A 20,925-nucleotide genomic window follows, 5' to 3' on the forward strand; every position below is an offset into this window, starting at 1 on the left:
TCAAGTCTTTCTGACTTCAGGCTTATGCATTGTACTTGCTGCTTAGAGATCATTGTGCCTTGGTTAAGCATTGTGCATTTCTTTAATAATTCACTCAGACTTAATTAAAAATCAGTGAGACTGAGGTAGCTATGTGGCACAGTGGACAGAGCACAGTTCTGGAGTCAGGATGACCTGAGTTCAAATCCAACCTCAGATGCTTGTTAGCTATGTGATCCTGGCAAGTCCCTTAACCTCAATTCCTTATCCTTCTCCTCCTCCTGCCAAAATCAATGAGACCTAATTGGATTCTCATAAATAAATAAAATCTTGCTATAGTTAATAAAGAGGTAGTATTACATAATACTGGGAGGTCCATAATGTTGGAATCAGAAAGACTTGGGTTCAAATCCTGCCTCCAATACATAATAGCTGTGTGTTCATGGAAAATTCTCATTTGATTTTTTCAAAAGACTGTTAAGGTAGGTGCTATTCTTAATGATTTCATTCTATAGATGAGGGAACTAAGTCACAGATAGATTAAGTGACTTACCTAGATCACCCAGCTATTAAATGTCTGAGGACAGATTTAAACTGAAGTTTTCCTGACTCTAAGTCCAGTTGCCCTGTCTAGTTGCTCATCCATCAGCATTTCTTCTTGTATCTTAATTATAGATTTTGGTGGCCATGAACTGATCTTAAGGAAAGTCTAAGTTTTCCTTAAGAGAAGAGGTTCTTTTTCTAATTATGTTTAAGTTTCATTGATTCATAGTCAACCCCTCAACCAAAAACCCACTAGGAAAAATCAAAGCTTTGCAGTAAATGTTATCACTCAATCAGAATCTGGTCTTCATTGAATTTGAGGATTTTTCATTTTCTTTCTGTGTGTAGTCTAATATTTCCAGTGTCTGATGTCAGAAACCTGACTTTTTAGCTTTCTTTTTGAGTGACTAAGGCTAAGTTATTTCAACTTATTCTTCTGATGCTGCTATTGTAATTTCTTGAGTATGATAAATCAGCTCTCATTCCCAGGCTGTTTCAGATTTTTGACAAACATCACCTTAGGGATGCTCGACAGCTAGTAATATCAAAAAAATTCACAGAAGCTATGCAGCCTTTTGCAGCATTGCCATTCTTGAGTCTTATGAAATGTTTAAAGAAATAAGGGAGGATGAAGGAAAAAGGAAGGAATGAAGGGGAAAAGAAGAAGAGAAGAATGAAGAAAGGAAAGAAGGAAGAAGGAAATAAGGAAGGAAGGAAAGAAGGAAAATGAGACAAGAAAGCATTTATTGAGCTAAGCATTGACCAGTCAGTCTTCTGGCCTCATATACCTTACATTCTAATATAAGATAACATACAATTGGAGGCTAAAAATGTAGGATAAGAGATTCTTTCTGTGCAGGCAGAGTTACAGTGGATCTCTGTAAGTAATCAACTCGGGAATAAATACAAGTGATGATGAATCCTAGTGGTTTCATTTCAAGTACCAGGAAGTAAGAGGGCCTTTGTTATCTTTCAGCGATTTGCTGGATAAATTGTGCTCTTGGATAAGGCACTCCTATTATTTTTTATCCCTTCTACATGAAAATAACTGATGTTCCGTTTCCTTTGCATTTCTCTTCCCTAGTGTTTATGCTGAAATTTTTGTGTTTATAATTGTAAAAAGGTAGTACTAGATGATCTTCAAAAGTCCTCTTCTACCTAAAAAGTTCCATGATTCAGTGATGGGAACATTTGGCTTTTTTCCATGGAGAATATTTATAAGGTGCTTTTAGTCTTAGCTAAGAAGGATGATTCAAATGTAAGGATCACTGTGATGGTTCTAATGAAACTTGGGGAATTTTTTTTATGAACAAACTGCTCTATTTGTTTCCCTGACAAAATAACCAGATTTGTGCTCTATGGGCAGACTTGTAAATGTTTGTGGATTTTCCTCAGGGATCAATTTGCCTTCCCTACCCATCACCCTCAGTTTTTGTTCATATTCAACATAGAGAAAATCATGAAGATAAAAGGGAACCAAACTTGCTTCGCCCTAAGAAGTGGGTTATTTTTTCAGTGAAATATTAATTTTTGCAGCCAGACATATTTCCTGAGTTGTGAAAAACTATTGGGGGCAAAAGCTAAATCATAAAGAAAAGGATGCCTATTTCATTTTGGAAAGGTCTTTATTATTTTAAAAGAAAATCAGTTTTAGGGGTTGAAGGAGGGACACATGCTATTTTTTTTCTCTATGCAGACTTCTCCATGAGACTCACTAAGGGCCGCAGAGGTATAGAGAATGACAGATAGTGATGTTGGAATTTCGTTGAGACTCTTTATGGTTGGGTAAAGAAGGGACATGTTGACCCAGCTATTTAACAGGGCACATTGGACTGATGAAATAGATTTTGGAAGGAGAGCTGCCTCTAGAGAAGGGTCAACTTTACTCTCTGGTCCGTTACTATGCTCTTTATGGAGAGTTTGGCCTTCACTGTCCTGAAGGACATGAAAGGCAATGTAATAAAGTAGAAGGATAACTGGACTGAAAGTCAGGAGCCTGGGGTTGCTTTGGAAGCAGTCCCTCTTCTAGTCTTCCCCACAACTTCCTTCCTTCTCCACCTCTCCCAGCCCAGCCTTCAGCATTACCGTCATGCTCAGAAAGGCCAAGTCCATCAGCCTTTTCATCCACTAAACCAGTGTACGAAAAAAAAAAAAGGTTGTGGAATCTTTTTGGTTGTGGTTTTCATGCCTCAGAAACCCACACCCTTGTGTGGTCATGAGACGGGACCTGGAGATGATGGAGCCAACAGAAATGCTTTATTTCTATGATAGCCATATTTTCTTTTGAGGAATCCTTGAAAAGACTTTGCGGGGAATGTAATTTGAAGACTACTGGGCTAAAGTAGTAGTCTGGTCTAATATAGGACTTCCCAACTTCCCAAACCAGCTACTTATATTTGACTGTTAAATTGACAACATTCCATTCACTGAGGCAGATCTCAGCCCCTCTGTGAAACCTTTTAGACAGGTCTTCAAGCTCTGCTGTGGCTAAAAATTCCATCATTTTGCATCACCTGTTAATAAGTGTTTTTACACTTAGACAAATTATTCCTCAGGCAATAGACACGTTGTTGCTCACTGGGCCAAATAGAAATGCTTTCTGTTTTGTATGACTATAGAAAGGTGACTGGGCAGCTAGGGGATACAGTGGATAGAGTGCTGAGCCTAGAGTCAGAAAGACTCATCTTTATGAGTTCAAATTTGACCTCAGACACTTATTAGCTGTGTGACTTCACCCTGTTTAATTCAGTTTCCTCATTTGTAAAATGGGATAGAAAAGAACATGGTAACCCACTCCAGGACCCAAATGGGGAGCCCAAGAGTGACTGTTCACAACAAGAACAGTTTGCCTCTTCCTGCCTCAGGCAACCTTTGAAGATGTAAGATCAGGGAATACAAACTCAAAGAGGGGGTCATACAGCAGAATTAGTGCTCATTTTCTTTTGTGGCAAAGTGATTCCACACTGGTAGATAAAGGGCTTGTTGCAAATATAGTTTACCTAGATTTAAATATTTTATTATACATTGAATTGCTGTGGAAAAGATGCAAAGATGTAGGGGTAGAGACTAATACAGCCTGGTGAATTAATAGCAGGTTGAATGACCTGGCAGACCCAAGGAAATGGTTCAATGTTAGCTTTGTTTAGCCTTGTGCTATTTAGCATTTCCATCAGCAACTTGGAAAAACCAATGAGTTTAAAATGCAAATTATCAATTTTGCAGATGACACAAAGCTGGGAGGGATGGCTAACAGGCTAGATGACAATAGTCAGAGACCAAAATGAAATTGACAGTGCTATTAATATGAATCTTAGAAAATGAAATCCAATAAGAATAATAATAGTTTTAGACCTGGGAAGATTATCTTCTAGGCCCAAATATAAAATGGAACACAACTAGATCATAGATTATCTGAAAAAGATCTGGAGGTCTTAGTGAATTGCAGTAGGAGCTGATATAACAATCAGAAAAATCTAATATAATTTTAGGCTATATTGAGAGAGGCATAGCTTTCAAGAATAGTAAATTATGGTCCTATTGTATTCTATTTGATTAGACCACATCAGAAAAATTGTGATCAGTTCTGGGTGCCACATTTATTGATAAACTGAGAGCATCCAGAGGAGATCAATCAGGATGGCAAAGAACTTGTAGATCAGAGGTGTCATATGCTGGCTGCATGCAACCCACAATAGCCTCACATGTAACAGAAAGATATTAAAATGTAGTTCCTATGTGTTGAGCTTTTTTTTTTTTAAAGAACTATTTAAAATGTGGGGTTTTCTAAGTCAACATGTAACCTATAGGGATCTTTATGTATTGGTTAGTAGTTCCCATTTCTATTTAAGTTTGAGACCACTGTTGTAGATTATAATTTATAAATATCACCTGAACAAATAAGAGATAAGAATGTGAGCTACTTGAAAAAGAAATTAGTTTCATTATGTCTAGCATGGTCTACCACATTGTGGGCTCTTAATAAATATTTGTTTATTGATTGATTGAGAAGATATTGATGAGACATAAAAATTGCCTTGAACTATTTGAAGAATTGTTCCAGGAGGCATTCAACTCATTCTTTCTGGGTTTGGAGGGTAACATCAGAACTTTTTGTAGAACAGTGCAAGAGGAAAATTTAGAGTAAAGTGGAGGAAAACATCCTAAGAATCAGAGCTACCCTAAAGTAGAATGGGCCATCTTGGTGGGAGCAGAGCAGTGTCATGGTTTCCCCTTTGTATGAAGTTTTAAAGCAAACATTGGCTATCCCTTTGTCAGGTATATTTTCAAGGGAATTCTTTAACAAGAATCAGTTGGTCCATGAGGTTACTTAGGTCCTGTCCTGCTCTGGGAGACTGTGATAGAATTCAGATCTCCTGATTTCTGGTCTCATCTTCTAAATTTTGATCTGTTCTTTGCCTCCCAATCAGCTCTCCAGCTTGCACTTTGGGTTCCTGCATTCCTAATCAGTGAGGATTTGCCATCATTCAGCTCACCATGTTATCTATGCTTTACCTCTTCCTTCTTTTTAATTCTTGCTCTGGAAATAACAATCACTACCATCGTTATCAGAAAGGACATATTTAGTCAACAGCCCTATGACTCCACTTATTGTCTCTGTGACTTCCCACACCAAAACATTCCTTTTCCTGACCATCATTCCCTTAATATGTATTGTTTTGTTTTGTTTTTTTCTATTAAGAGTGTAAGCTTCCTGAGGGCAAGGACTGCCTTGCTTTTTTGGTATTTGTATTTCTCATGCTAAGCATAGTCTTAGGCACATAAAAAGTATGTTTTTTTCCCCATTCCATCTTTTATTTTATAGATGCAGAAGCCAAGGTCTGTGCAACTATTTCTTGGAAGAGCCCAGGCTAACCCAAGTCTCCTGACTCTCATACCCTAATGCTAATTTTTATTTCTTTTTGTCCTTGCCTCTTCCCTAGAGCAAAGGAAATAAACTTTTTACCTTTCTTTATTTTGGAATATTTGGATAAACCTCTCTGGGTGGAGATGGGGAGGACCTCTGGAGTATGGGAATGTCTCTGTGATTTTTTAGGTTAAGCTCCCTCCTCCTGGTGTACCTTCCAATGGTTATTGCTGTTGTTTATCTTTCCTTCTGGAATAGGACCATGACATCAGGGAAGTGATACCATGACATGCAAATGAATTGGGTTGAAGTGAGGGAGAGCTGTACGAGGCACCTGCCTCACTTTCCTCACCAAGGCCATCTGGGTTTAGTGGCCACATATAGATCAGGATGACTGGAGGTGGCCCTGGATGAAATTCAGCTCAATTATCATTTATTAAGCACCTACTATGTGTCAGAGATTTGGCTATTTACTAGGGACCCAAAAGATAAACAATGAAACAGTCTCTGACCTTAAGAAGCAGATATCCTACTTGTGAAAACAAGTACAGAAATAAATAAATATAAAATATATTCAAATTAATCTGCCTGAAAGGGAACATTAACAACTGGAGGAATAGAAGAGACCGTGTAAGTAGTGCTCTTGGACTGAGCCCTTCCTGAACTTAAGACATTCCAAGAGGGAGCTGTGAGGAGGGAGAACCTCCTCTTCCAGGGTGGACAGAGAATCAGGAAACAGCCTTCCAAACAAGTGGCTTCACTCAGAAGGGTCCCTGGCAATGGGAATGAACCTAAGCATTAAAAGTTAAAAACAGAGAACCCTGAGAAAGGACCACACCCTGTCTGCTTTTGTTCCACATGTGTCACTGGTAGGAGGAGAAAGAGAAAAGACACAATCCAGAGTGTGGGGACTGGGGCCCTGAATGGGAAGGATTTCAACATAGTGGAGATTACAAAGTTTGGTGTCATTGAGACAATCTTGGCAATTATCTTCTCAGGAAACAACATTACCCAATTCTAACCCTGTTGGTCTCTTTAGTATCCCTCAGTTAGGAAGCCTCAGTTTCCCTTTCTGTAAGATTCTTTATAGCTGTAGGATCTTTCTCTCCCCTTTTTTCCATTTTCCTCCTTAATCACCTCTCTTTGTTCCCCCACCCATGCCCAAGCTGTCTCATAGGTTAGCCCCAATTGATAACTATTCCTGGGATGGTATCAAATTTTAACTATTTTTTACTTTATTATCCCCTACCCAGCATCAGAACTTCCCTTTCTAGTGTCCCTTTCTTCCAGAGTACTGTTCTGTGCTGCAGATTTGGATAAACCAATTCTAAGTATCAGTGACATAACAATTTAATATGCTGCCCCTTCCAAGCTGCTGTATTCGGAGCCTTCCCAATTAGCCCAGGAGTTTTAGGTACTATTACAGTCCAGAGGGCAATGTATTTTTAGGCAAATGGGAGTTTAACAGTATTGTCCATAACACTGCTGACCATTTACCGAGTCTAGTTCCACTTCAATGAATTGTAGAGCTAAAAAGGGCTCTTAGTGGTCCTTTAGTAGTGAGAGAGCTAAATCCAAGGGAGGAATTAGCACTTAATTGCCCAAGGTAACACACCTAGTACAATGATGGAACCAGACTGGCTCCCAGGCTTCTCATTCACAGTACAGCTCTTTTTTAACGACACCTTCCTATCCTTCCCTTACAAGGCTAGTGCTGCTATTTTTTGCTCCATTTTCTTTTAAGTTCCATCCGATAAAATTCCGTGAAGGGTTAGGCTGAGGGACCCTTCCCAGGCTTGTTGTAAGGGGTAAAGGGCTCTAGAAAGATGTGCCATTGTTATGGCTTCTGGAAGGGGCTGTGTCATCATGCCTTGTGATCAGGCCAAATAATTGGGATCCTGCCTTGTATGATGTGGGATGAAGGAAGATTTCAAATCAGTAAATTTACCTACTTCATTGGAATCAGGGAGGGCAGGGGTGGGGGGAGCTTCTACTGTTTTTTGGGAAAGGTTTATGAAAAAATGAAAAGGAAGGGATGGGGGTTGATGTTTGGAGACTGGGTAAAAGGTGGCCCTGGAGGCAGGAACTACAGAGGAAGCCAACCCGAGAAGGAGGTCTAATGGGGACCCCTGCCAGGCTCTGATTAGCAGAAAAACCTTGCCTCCCTGCTGCCAGATCTTACTGGCTGATCGTGGCTGCCCGCCACCTTCCCACAGAGACACTTTGGAGAAAGCCAGCCCTGTGGGCACTGAGGGGGAAGCTGAATGCTGAAAGCTGAAAGCTCACCTGGGTAAGAAAGAATTGAACAGATTCTTTAACATTAACTACATCGCGGGAACAATTGTAGCAGTCTCTTCTAGTTGACTAAGAACGAATGACTCATTCCTCTGCAGCAAGCTTTGGGGGGAAGGAGAGAGATTCTACACTGATTGCTGTTATTTGTCCTTCTTTCTTAAAAAAGGACCATGACATCAGAGGATGATGTCATGACTTGAAAGTAGATTGGATTTAAGTGAGGGAGGGCTGGGCAAGGTCACCAGTCTTACTTTTTCTTCCAGAATTATTTGAATCCAGATATAGATGAGGATGACTGGAGATGGCTCTGATCTAGTGGAAGACCTTGACCTTTTTTAAGCTAAGGTTTTCCCCCAGGTCTCAGTTAACACCCATTGAGGCAACACCCATTTAGTGATTAGTCTAGGTAAGAAATGAGGTAAAGGATGGTTTCTTTTAAGTAGTTAAAAAAATCAATCTGGGAGGAATAGACCCTCAGAGTTTAGGGCCAAAACAGAAACAATTGCTAATTTACACTCACTCTGAACCTTTGGAGCAGAACACAGCTCCTTCCTTCCTTCCTACATGGATACCAGTCACTAGGATACCAGAAAACCTTCTAAGACCTTGACAGAAATTTATTTGAAACTCTGATTTTTTTTATTTTAAAAAATGTATATATCTTTTTAAAAGTCCTGTTTTCTCACAGCATCAGATAATTTGAATTTTGAATAAATCTGCCTCCCTTCCTTCCCCTCATTTTGGTACAGACCTTTTCAAGCATGAAGTCCTTTTGTGAACCACAAAACTGTTGAGAGTTTAAGGAAATCATTGGCATGGAACAGTAAAGTGCAGTGAAAATCCTTAGGGGGCCTTGGTCTCTCTCCAGAGCTGTTCTCCTTTCCTGGACAACCGTTCTAGGGCCAATGGGTGAGACATTGGTGGTCCTTCTTTCTTCCCACTCTTGAGGATCAGCCCTGACCAGTGCTTAGTAGTTGGTCTTGAAAACAGTGGTATATATATCAACATGTACACTAAAAACAGGGGGTTCAGAGTGACTTGGTCATTTGCCCTGGCATTGATACCTTTTAGTTTTGAAAGTTGAATAAGCTTTATACAGTTTTCTCTTTAAATCATCAAAGACAGTGAAAGTTGTGCAGTGTAATGACCTGAAGATCAAGACCCCTGAGTCCTCCACCAGTTCCACTATTAACCAGTTGTGTGACCATGAGTCACCTTTCCTCTTTACTCATATATAAAACAGTTTAGACTAAACAATTTTAAATGTCTCTTGTAGCTCTAAAATTCAATGACATCTAGTGCAGCGAAAAGCAGAGGCCCCGAAACAAGGAGCTCTTCTGTTAATCACTGTGTGACAGGCAAATCCCTTAATTAAGTTCTCTGGAATCTCCCTTTCTTCAACCGCCAAAAAAGGCCCGATTGCCTTGCCTACCTCCCAGGGCTATTGGGACAGAATAAGAGAAAAAAGAATCAAACATTATACAAATGGAAGATATTAGCTTCCCATCTCTTAGCTTAGGATCTGGCTTCATTTCTCCTTTCCTCTCCTGCTCTAGTCTCTGTGAGAAATGAGAGCATCATGTGTCATGGGGAGCCGCCTCATTAAGAGAAACCCCTTGTAAAGGTTTCCTTTCCTGGGAGTCTTTACTCTGAGTCACCACCTAATTGTGGCTATTACAGGGGGAGAGACAGGGAGGAATGCAGGCAGGGGAATTCCACTGGCTCCCTCTCATTAGAGTGCTCTGGAGATGGACACTTTGGCTTCATCGGCACTAGGAACCCTTTTTCTTTTGAAAAGAATCTGTGTCATGGGGGGTCGGGAGACCTGGGTGCTAATCCAAAATCTCCCATTAAATGAGATGTGGCTTTGGCCAAGTGATGTCATTGTGTGCCTCAGTTTCCACATCTGTCAAAAAGAGAATAATTCTTATTTTGCCTTGCTCACAGAGGGGTTGTGTGGAAAAAATAAAATGTGTAGATACAGTTTTCTCTCTGCTTGGGAATGTTGTAACATTTGTCTTGTGCCCTTCACAATTGCCCCACACCATATTTTTGCCTACTAGATCATAAATTCCTTGAGGACAAGAAACTAATTTTATTATGTATCATTGTACTTTCATAGGACCTAGCATAGAGCTTTGCACACTTGGTCAATGTTTCTAAAGTTAAATTTATTGAATTGAATTGAAACAGAATCTTAGGGATAAGGATGGAGACTGGACTTTCAGACTTTGCTTAGCATAGAGAACTCTGTGAATGAGAGAAGCAGGTCCATACTAATATTCTTAGAGAGTTGGCCAGAACATTTATTCAGAGTTTAAATGACTTGCTTAGGGTCATCCAGCCAGTGTGTTAGAGACAGAACCTGAACCCAAACTTTTCTTGCTTCCTCATTGAGAACAGCTTTATATCTACTACACCCAGGTTGCCTGCGATGAGAACTGAAGTTTACTGGATTAAAACCAGGCCTTCTGAGACCCTTCTTGTATTGCTCAGAATATCCTGCTTTTCCTTTCTCCCCTTTTCCAGATTCTGGATAGATTATTTTTCTCCTAAGAGAATGAATGCTGCCAACCATAAGGAACCTTTCTCTGTCTTGGTTGGGTGAGGGATTGGAAAGATGATAATGGCTTTTATACATCCCCAGCTTAACTGAGGATTCTTGTCCTACACCCAGTCTCATAGCCTATGAAATTCAAGTCACAGGACCAATGATTTCATGAAATGTTTCTCCATTACTGGCCTGGTTTTCTCCTCCCCAGGCTTGAGACCAAAAGGATTACAGCTCTGGCAGCTCAGTAGAGAGTGAAGTAATTTGCTTTTAAAGCTGTTGACTTTTCAGTTTGGCCTGTTCTTCTTAGAAAAGGTGTGAGCACTGGAAGTCAGTCTGAATACAGAGTCTTTAGTCAGCCATTCAAGGTTCTCCATAATCTGACTTCAACCTCTCTTTCCAGTCTGATCTCCCAATATTATTTTTCACATACCATTCATTGTAGCCAGATTGATTTGTTTAATATCCCACAATCTCATCTCTTTCCCTTTCAGTCAACATGATTGATTGATTAACCTACTTACTTAAAATAAGTCCTACTGATGACTTATATTTATACCATGATTCACTTATTCTACTTTGGCTCTGATTCCTCATTGTCCCTACCAGCTTTTGATCTATAATCCTATTTCTAAATATACATAATCTCCAGTCATACATGAACCTCCCCTTATATCAAAGAAAACTAGGTTAAACTAAAGCAACTAATAAAATAACATCATTGTACAATGTATGCAACATTCATAGGGACACTTCAGAGACTAGCTGGTACAAACTCCCTCATTTTTCAGGTAATAAATTGAGACCTGGTGCGATTATGTGACTTGCTTCAGGTCATAAACATCAAAGGCAAGGTTTGACTCTAGATCCTTTGAGAGAACTTTTCCTGCTATACCATATTGTATTCTCCTTTCTCTTCTCTCTGTTTATCTAAATCTTTGTCTAAAATCCATTTCAAATGTTACTTAAATCTCATTATATTTTTTTCTTGGCTCTTCCTAATCTCACTGTGCTCCTCTGATTTCTTGAATGTAATTAAATAGTCCCAATGATCTCATCAAAGTAAGCCCTCCATCTCATATTATAGATCACAGTCCATTCATACCTTCTTATTCTGTATTATTTGCACTCCCAGCTTTTCACTATCCTTCCACAGAAGATCCACCCAACATCTTGAAACCACCTTTTAATGTCACAAAACTGAAATTGGTTATACAGTCAAATGATGCTCCATTTCCCCATTCAGATCACAGAATATAAGAGCTGGAAGAGACCTTGCATAGATGTAAAGACCTTAACTATTTTTTTTCATGTTTTCTTCAAGAATGTATTTTGTGGAGTAATGTAAGTATAATTAAGTAGATTAATTGAATAACTGCAAAGTAATAATTAACAGAATGTTATTAATCTAGGTGGAAGTCTAAATAGTTTAAAAAAATCTCTCTTTGGCTTTATTCTGTTTAGCATTTTTCTCAATGACAAGTTAAAGTATAAATGGTATAATGCTAGGAAGGATAGATAAGCTGTTGACTAATTGAGATTCAAAAAAATTGAATTAAGATTCAAATTGAGATTCAAAAAGTATTGACAGGTTAGAATAATGGGATGAAGATAATAAGATGTAGTTTAAAAGAGATGAATGAAAAGGCCTACTTTGAGTTGTTGTTTTAAAGAATCATCAAATGGTGGAGGCTTTCCTGGATGAAAATTGGGGGGAAATGTAGTTAATATTTGTCCTGTTTGACCTTAAAAAGCACAACTAGGAACAGTTGATAGAAAGTTCAGTGAATTGGTCAGATTCTAATTTGATGTAAGAAAAAAAATTCCCTAATAAATAGCAGGCAGAGGATTTCCCATCAGTGAAGATCTTCAAAGGAAGGATAAGCACAACTCATTCCTATTATAGGGGAACTTCCTTTTCAGATAGAGATTGGCTTAGACATTCTCTAATCTTCTTCCTATTCTGAAATTTTGTAATTGAATGATTTAATTACTTTTCCTTACTTGATTTTTTAGGGTGTTATTGCCATTTTGTTATACTTCCATTACCATGTATGAATCTACTCATGATACTCAGATTCATTTTCTTCTTTAAAAACTTTTTGATATTCTGTGAGTCAATATTCCATTCATATAATATTATATTACATACTATTACAAATGTTTTATGAATATGCTTATACTCTAACTTTGCCGTTAGTTGCTGAATCTTTTTCTTTTTTTTGGTCTATTTGCAGCATTTTATGGAGTCTTTGGGCCTCCCCATTTTGAGGTCTGTTTTGTACTGATTAACACCTATGGTGATAGGATATAGTAAATTCTTTTACTCTTGTCTCTTTTTGATTTTTCAGAATAATGACCTTATTTGGATAAGTTTTGCTAGAGCTGCTATATTGTGAACAGTATCTTTTCATCTTTCTTTTTATTTGGTTTTTACTTTGACCTTTGTTCTAATTGGTGATTTCACTGCACAAATAAAGTGGATTCCAAAATGACTGCTATGTCTGTAACCAGTCATTTCCTGCCTGTTAAGATATAGTCAATTTTACTTTTTAATGCTCTCTTTTAAGTCTATCTGGGCCATATTTAGTGTCTTATGACCCTCATCATGAAGAAAATATTCATGATGGACTGGTGTCCTTCATGTCCTTCATTATAGAAGTAATCTATAAACTTCTGGACTCTACTATTTCGTGATCCTTAACAGTATTTTCCAACATAGTTTTTATTATCATCCCCTGTGTCCAATTTCCCAAAGAAGTTATAGATCATCAAATTATATTTTGACTTAATCTGTAAGATTCTATTAAATTTTTCATATAATTTTTCTAATTTTTCATTCTTTGAAAAAGATTTGAAGAATAAATTTTAGTAATGTTTAAGCTTAGATACTTTGGTTACATAACATGAAGACAGGACTCACTGGAAAAGACTTTGATGTTGGTAAAGATTGAAAACAAAAGGAGAAAGCAAAAAGGGGTAGCAGAGGATAGAATGAATAGTGTCATGGAAGCTATGAACATGAGCTTGGATAGACTTCAGGAGATAGTGGAAGATGAAAGGACCTGATGTGGTTTATGGGATCACATAGGATTGTATACATATAAACATCAACAGTGTTCATCATAGTCTCCCTGCATAAATTTATCATGAGCATCACTGGATGATGACCTGGGAATGCTATTTCTTATTTTTTAGAGCATATGATTAAACCAAATCTACAAACTTTATTTACTTCTCTGAGGAGAATCTGTGATCTAGTCTTTGATTAAGCTGCAGCTTCTTTTTATCTATTGGTTTAATTTACAGAGAGGATGTTAGTATGGTCCTTTCTTCCAATGGTATGTCAACTTGTCGGCTGTAAGACAAAGAATATATTCAGAGAATACTAATGAGTAAATTAATATTTGTAGATGATTTATAAGTGTATTATCCTATGATTCTCTTCTCTCTTTTCTATTATTCTACCCTCATCGGTGTCAGTCAGTGTCAGACACTGGAGGATGGAGGAAAAAAAGTGGGAAACACAGGACTGGGGCCATTGAATATTTTGTTTATTTATTGAGTTGTTGAAACTGGAAAAATTCTGATGATAGGCATTTCCCTACTTATCCAGACTAGTCCTCAGGTGCAGCAGGTAGACAATCTATCACTGGATCCATACTTAAAGTCTTTCTGTCTTGGAAAAGCTTAAAGAGTTTTATTCCAGTAGCACAATCTTTGTCACCTCAGAGTCATTCCTGGAACAAAATGTAGCTTATAAAATTTTATAAGGGCAGTATGCAAAGTTGTCCATTATTTTTCCTGACTTTACTTTCCAACTACATTAGGAGTTAATAATTGTTAGCATTTATGTAACATTTCAAAGTTTGCAAAGTGCTTTACAAAAATTATCTCATTTAATCCTAACCACCACCCTAGGAAATAGGTGCTATTATCCTCATTTTATAGATGAAAAATTCAGCCTGAGAGAGATTAAGTGAGTTTCCCAGGGTCACAAATTACTAAGTGTCTAAAATGATATTTGAATTCAATCTTCTTTGACTCCAAGTCCATCACTTTATACATGGTGCTACCTAACTTCTTGCAGATAGGGAAGTCATGTCATAATTCATTACATTCCATCTAATATCTAACAGTATTCAATAAGGATTTACTATTTGATTTATTGGTTTTATTAATTCATATAAATCATTGTCTTAGAATCATAACATGTTCATGGTGGTCATTCTCATCTCATCTCGCTTCTCCTAATTAGGACTAGATAGAAACTTTTGGAGGTTCTCAATGGTACCTCTGTGGTCTATTCTACCTCTTAAAGTACCTAATTACTCTCAAGGAGCAAGAGAGGCAATGTCCAAAGTTTTACTATGAGTGAGTTTACAAAGGGTTCCTAGTCAGGCTCTCAGGATACTGGGAAACAATTATTCCAGATTGAAATAATAAACAGTAACAACACTTCAGTCATCAAATATGCAATTTAACAACCAAACAAAATGCTTAAAAGCCAAACATTTGTCTGGAAGCTGTGACCTCTTTGAGGCATGTTTTGTTTGTTATTAAAATATGAAACCACCCTTGAGCCAACTTGAATCATAAAGGAACTGAGTTTGTTTTACCCAGAGAAGGCCCTGGGAAGCTTATAATGGATTGTCATATGAGTGGGGGCGTGCAAATCTCCAATGGGCTGACATTGCTTTGGGTTGTAATTATACCCACCCTCTTCCTCCTTTCCAGAGAAGTTCACATTTGGATCTAGCTAGAGGAAAGAACACAGGCTACAGCATCAGGAAGCCCGGGTTTTATTTGACTCTGTCTCTCCCTAGCTGTGTGACTATGGTAAAATCACTTCTACTCTCTGGACCTTTCTCGTCTTAAAATGGGGTGTTTGTAATAGATGATTTCTAAAGAGCCCTTCCAACTCTAATATTCTATGAAATGCTGAAGATGGGGCTAATTAGCAGCTAGAGAATGGACTTATTCCTGTAGAGCTCCTTTCTCTCCTGGGTCTTTGGGGAAGAGTAATTTACTACTCCCCCCAATTTTATTTACTTGCAAACTAAAAGTTTCAGAAGAAGGGAATTTGCAAAAGTATAATGCATATGTATTGGATTCTGTATATATGTGGGAGGGAAAGGGAAAGGACTGAAGGTTGATGGGGAAAGGGAAAGGTGATAAAGATTTAATAGTTTTCCTAGGGGGTTAGGCAAGCAAAAAGCATTTATTAAGTGCTTACTATAGTCTCTCTCTATATATCTATATCTATATCTACATATAGATATATCTATATCTATATCTATATATAGATATATCTTTCTCTCTCTCTTTCTCTCTCTCTCTCTCTCTCTCTCTCTCTCTCTCTCTATATATATATATATATATATATATATATATATATATATGAAACAGATGAAATAATTCAGACTTTCAGGAGCTTCTATTATGTCAGGGGAGGTGAAAAAGCTAGTACAAATTCCTGAGGCTCAACATTCTAGAAGAGAGTCTAGCATTCAACTTTATCATATAAATTTTTTTTTCTTTCTTGGTAGGATTATTATTTATTTTTGACATCCATTGTAAAATCAGTGAATTTCAAAGGGAAATAAAATTAATATGATATACTTTAATCAGAGAACCAATTACATTTTAAGAACAAAATATATTTTAACATGATTCTTAACCATGTACATACATATTTCATATTCACTGCACACAGTTCTGAATTAATGGTTTGTTAATTTGTACCATAAAATGAGTATTTCCAAGGACTGACTCTATATAAATATACAGTTCTGCACTTTGACAGTATAGCAGAGCAAGCTCATCTTACTATATAAACAGACACAATTTTCCTGAATTGATTTTTTTAAAAATTCAACTTTCTATGAATAATTGCAATTTGGAGATGCATTTTTATTTTATTATGATAAAGCATACATTTAAAATTTTTGGTTATTCTTTAACTACAAAAAGATAAATGACTTGTACATATATTGTACAAAAATACAATTCATTAAAAAATTTTTCTAATATTAATATTCCACTGAAAAGAGAAAGTAGCTGCATTTGTAAGGGGTAATTTAAAATATTTTTGCATCAGACTAATATGTAAAAAAGTTGCAACTTGCAAAATTATATTTTATGTGAATTGTAATAATGTGTTATGTGATTTTTAATTTTAATGTATTTTTATATTTTTAAATTTATATTTCCATGTTTTCTTTTAAAATAAAGATTTTATTTTCCTACTGCATATTTTATTTGCATACTTGACAGGACATAGTTTTCTTCTTCTCTACATCAACACAAATCCTTCATAAAGATTTTTAGTAGGTCTGAAGTAGTCATTATCACTCCTCTTCCTTTTTCTTCTACCCTTCAGTCTTCTCATCTTCAAATTCTTCTCTGCTTATGTCTTCCCTCTTTTTTTGCCCTTTCTGGAGGGTTCCTCTTTTTTTTTTTTTTGCCTGGGATCCTGACTGGCTTGAGGCATCCCTGACTTTAAAAGTGAAGCTTAGGAGTTTGTGTTTTTATACTAGTTTCAATAAGAAGCCACTTGAGAAGGGGAAGTGACATCTTCAGACTTGAAGAACTGACAATTGTTGGAAGTTTAGATTAGTGGGGAAATGCTGGAAAGATAGAGATGATTATGACTTGAATTAGGGTGGTTGCTGTGTGAGTAGATAAAAGAGAAGTGAATGCAAAAGATGTGGAGTAGAATTGAGGGATTTGTTTCTGATTTTATATGGTGGGATGAGTAAGGGAGAATGAGGGAGCAACTAGGTGATTTTGTGAATAGAGCCACTTATTTCATAGGATTCCTTTATAAGGAGGATACTTTGAAACTGGATATTGCTATATAAATCTGAGCTACTATTGGAAGGGTCTGTAGATTGTAAGCCACTGGAGGCCAGATAATGTTTTGGTTTTGGTTTTGGTTCCTCATGCTAGCATAGTTCTGGTATATAATAGATTCTTAATAAATATTTATTGTGTGTGACTCTGAGCAAGTAACTTAATTCCTCTAAACATCAGATACCTCATCTGTAAAATAAGAAGATTAGACAAGAATATTTCTTTTGGGTTCCAAATCGGATTACATTATTTTATGGAAAAAAAATTAGTCCTATAAATAAATAAGCAAACAAGTAAGGTATGAGTGAAATAAACATGAAACTTTTCACCAGCTCCCTGAATATTAGAACCAGCAAAAATTTGGAATTTGACATGGTAGCTTTGGGACAAATAAAAGGAAAGGCTTACTTTGTAAGCCTTTACTGAGAGATGTTCTCAGTAAACATCTGTTATGTAAATTTAATCAATGATGCTCATGAAGCATTTAGATAAATTCATGTAGGACTTCAAGAATAAGTTACTTCATTACTATTCAATAAATCTGTAATCTCAGTAACATAGATCATGAAATCATGGGATCATCAATTTCTATTTCTTTCTGGATAGTTTTTCTATTGATATTGGTCAGAACCTATCCATGCCTTCTTGACCTCCATGATTCTTTCCTATAAATAATTTGGTAAAAGATTTTAGAAGCTAAAGGGATTGAAGAGATTATTAACTCTAACACTTCCTTCTCCCATTTTACTGATGAAGAAATTGAGATACAAAAGTTAAGTGATTTCCCTAAGATCATGCAGCAACTAAGTATTTGAAGCAAAATTTGGACTCAAATTCTCCTGATACCAAGATTGGTGCCCAATTCACCACAACACACTGCTTTTCTCTAATCTACTGTATACTCTTAGGGCTCTTCTCTAGCTCTTTTAATATTTTGTGAATTCTATTGCAACATAAGGCTTCCCATTGATCATCCTAACTTAAAAAAATGTTTTAAATTACTTTATTTTGGCGATATATGTGAATTTTTTTTACATATTTCTTTATGAATCACATTGGGAGAGAAAAATCAGAACAAAAGGGGAAACTGTGAGAGAAAAATAAAACAAGTGATAAAGGAAAAAAAAGTAAATATAGTATATGTTGATTTACACTCAGTCTCCATATTTCTCTCTCTGGATGCAGATAATATTTTCCATCCAGTTTATTGAGATTGCCTTGGATCACTGAACCATTGAGAAGAACCAAGTTTGTCATAGTTGATCATCCCACAATCCTTACTGTGTATATTGTATTCCCGATTCTGCTTGTTTCACTCAGCATCAATTCATGTAAATCTTTCCAGACTTTTCTAAAATCAGCTTATTTATCATTTTTTATGGAATAATAATATTTCATTATTCTCATATAACATAATTTATTCAGCCATTCCCCCAACTGATGGACATTTAATAACTTTCCAATTCTTTGTCACCACAAAAAAGAGCTTCTACAAACACTTTCACACATGTGAGTCTTTTCCCCTCATTTATGATTTCTTTGGGATAAGATACAGTAAAGGCATTACTGGTTCAAAGGGTATGACAGTTTTATTGCCCTTTGGACATAGTTCCAAATCGCTCTCCACAATGGTTGCATCATTTCACAACTCCACCAACAACACACTAGTGTTCTAGTTTTCTCATATCTTCTCCAACATTTATCATTATCTTTTCCTCTCATCTTAGCCAATCTGAGAAGTGTGAGGTGGTACCTCAAGTAGTTTTAATTTGCATTTCTCTAATCAATAGTGATTTAGAGTAATTTTTTCATATGACTATAGATGACTTTAATTTTGTCGTCTGAAAATTGTCTATTCATATCCTTTGACCATTCAGTAATTGGGGAATGACTTATATTATAAATTTGACACAGTTCTTTATATATTCTAGAAATAAGGTCTTTATCAGAAATAAATTTTTTTTCCAGCTTTGTGCTTTCTTTCTAATCCCGACTGTGTTAAGAGTGCAAAACCTTTTTAATTTAATGTAATCAAAGTTGTTCATTTTGCATTTTATGTTTTCTACTTCTTTAATCATAAATTTCCTCTCTTCTCCAAAGATATAAGTAAACTATCTCTGGCTTTCTTAATTTGCTTATAGTATCACCCTTTACACCTAAATAATATACCGATTTTGACCTTAATTTGATATGGGGTATGAGATGTAGATCTGTGCTGAGTTTTTGACATTATTTTCCAGTTTCCCAGCAATTTTTGTGAAATAGTGAGTTGTTATCCCAGAAGCTGGAGTTTTGAGGTTTGTAAAATACTAGATAGTTATTGATTACTGTGTCATATGTATGTAACCTATTCCACTCAACCATTTTATTCTTTCCTAACTCTTGATACATGACTAACCTAAGTCCTTTTTGTCAATCACTATTCCTGAATGATATCTTTCACACAAATTTTTATACAACTTCTTGTACACAAATCACCATTGATATGTGACTTATATCCAGCAATGTGCCAGATCAAGTACAAACTGACTCATTGTTAAATTTTTGGTATGAACTGAAAATTGTTTTTGGTGATGGAAATTAAATGTAACAAATCAGGGCTTGATTGATTATTTGAGGATTATCTAGACTTAAGATAGATGGAAAAATGTTTTTGATGTATATTTAAATTAAAAGTGTGTCATGCATACATTTCTCTCAGGGAACCAATTGTTAAACTTTTAGCAAAACACTGCTATTAATATTTACCATGCTTTATTCCATTGTTCTTTGGGTTACTCATTATTTTGATTTTTAGAAAAGAATATATTCCTTTATTTGTAGCCTCATAGTAAGAAGCCTTGGAAGAATATTAATAAAAAGATACCCTTTAATGTCAAGGAGTAGCTTGGGATGGTTGCTAGTACCACAATTTCCCACCTGTAGCCTGGGCCATTTTCTTCCCTCTTTTCTGTTCTCAGCCCAATTTCATTGTCTATCTGTAATCAATGATTATTCATGAAGCATATCCAAGCGATGAAGTAACAAAGACTAATGGATTAGCCCAATATTTATTCCACTCTATAGCATAGTCTAGTCAAGACAATAGGTTTTCTTTGTCCAGTTGATTTTTCTAGTGCATAATACTAATAATATGTTAACAGAAATTACAAATACTTGGGGAATCATGTTTAGAGAACTCCTGGGAAATGCCTTCTATGAATGCAAATTGACATTTTTTTTTTTTTTTGCAATTTTGAGATTTCTGGATACTGAAAAAGTTGCTTGTCCTAAGTCATACAGTAAGAGTGGGTAAAGGAAGACTTCAATCTAGGTCTTCCTGACTCCAGGTATAGCCTTGTTTCTCTGATAACTAGAACTTGAGAAGATTAGATGGTGAAGAAGCATTTGTTGGTCGTCTGCCCTTTTTGTATGATTATTTTTTTTAAATTCTCCCTTCTTCTTATCCTCCAAAGAGATATCTAATGTTTTCAGGATATGGGTGAAGGTCAAATGATAAGACTTCTCCCTGAGTCAGTTTCCATATCTGTGGCTATAGCAGGGTGATTGTTTCTGCCTTCTGAGGCTATGAGTAATAGCTCCCTCTCATCTTTTTGTTTTGTTTTGTTTTCCTTTGCAGGGGGTGGAGGAAAGCGTAAAGGCAAAAGCAAAAAGTGGAAGGAAATCTTGAAGTTCCCTCATATTAGCCAGTGTGAAGATCTCCGGAAGATGATAGGTAAGCTCTCTCTTGTATAGGGGAAGAAGAAGGAACCAGAATCTTTTAGGGGAGGAAGAATGAGAAGGGACCAGGAGCTAATAATGATTCACCCTGATTATGAGAGATGGAAATTTCTGTGGC

General features: G+C 36.5%; 1 protein-coding gene across 1 annotated transcript in view; it reads left to right on the forward strand.

Annotated features, from left to right (window-relative positions):
* GRK5 (G protein-coupled receptor kinase 5) overlaps nt 1–20,925 on the forward strand; it is a 295,653-nt gene that overhangs the window by 97,278 nt on the left and 177,450 nt on the right. Inside the window, exon 2 of the mRNA XM_031955944.1 lies at nt 20,707–20,802. Within this exon, the coding sequence (XP_031811804.1) occupies nt 20,707–20,802 (96 nt within the window). The remainder of the gene's footprint in view (nt 1–20,706; nt 20,803–20,925) is intronic.

This window comes from Sarcophilus harrisii, chromosome 2 (assembly GCF_902635505.1).
Source record: "Sarcophilus harrisii chromosome 2, mSarHar1.11, whole genome shotgun sequence".
In the NCBI taxonomy this organism is placed as follows: domain Eukaryota; kingdom Metazoa; phylum Chordata; class Mammalia; order Dasyuromorphia; family Dasyuridae; genus Sarcophilus; species Sarcophilus harrisii.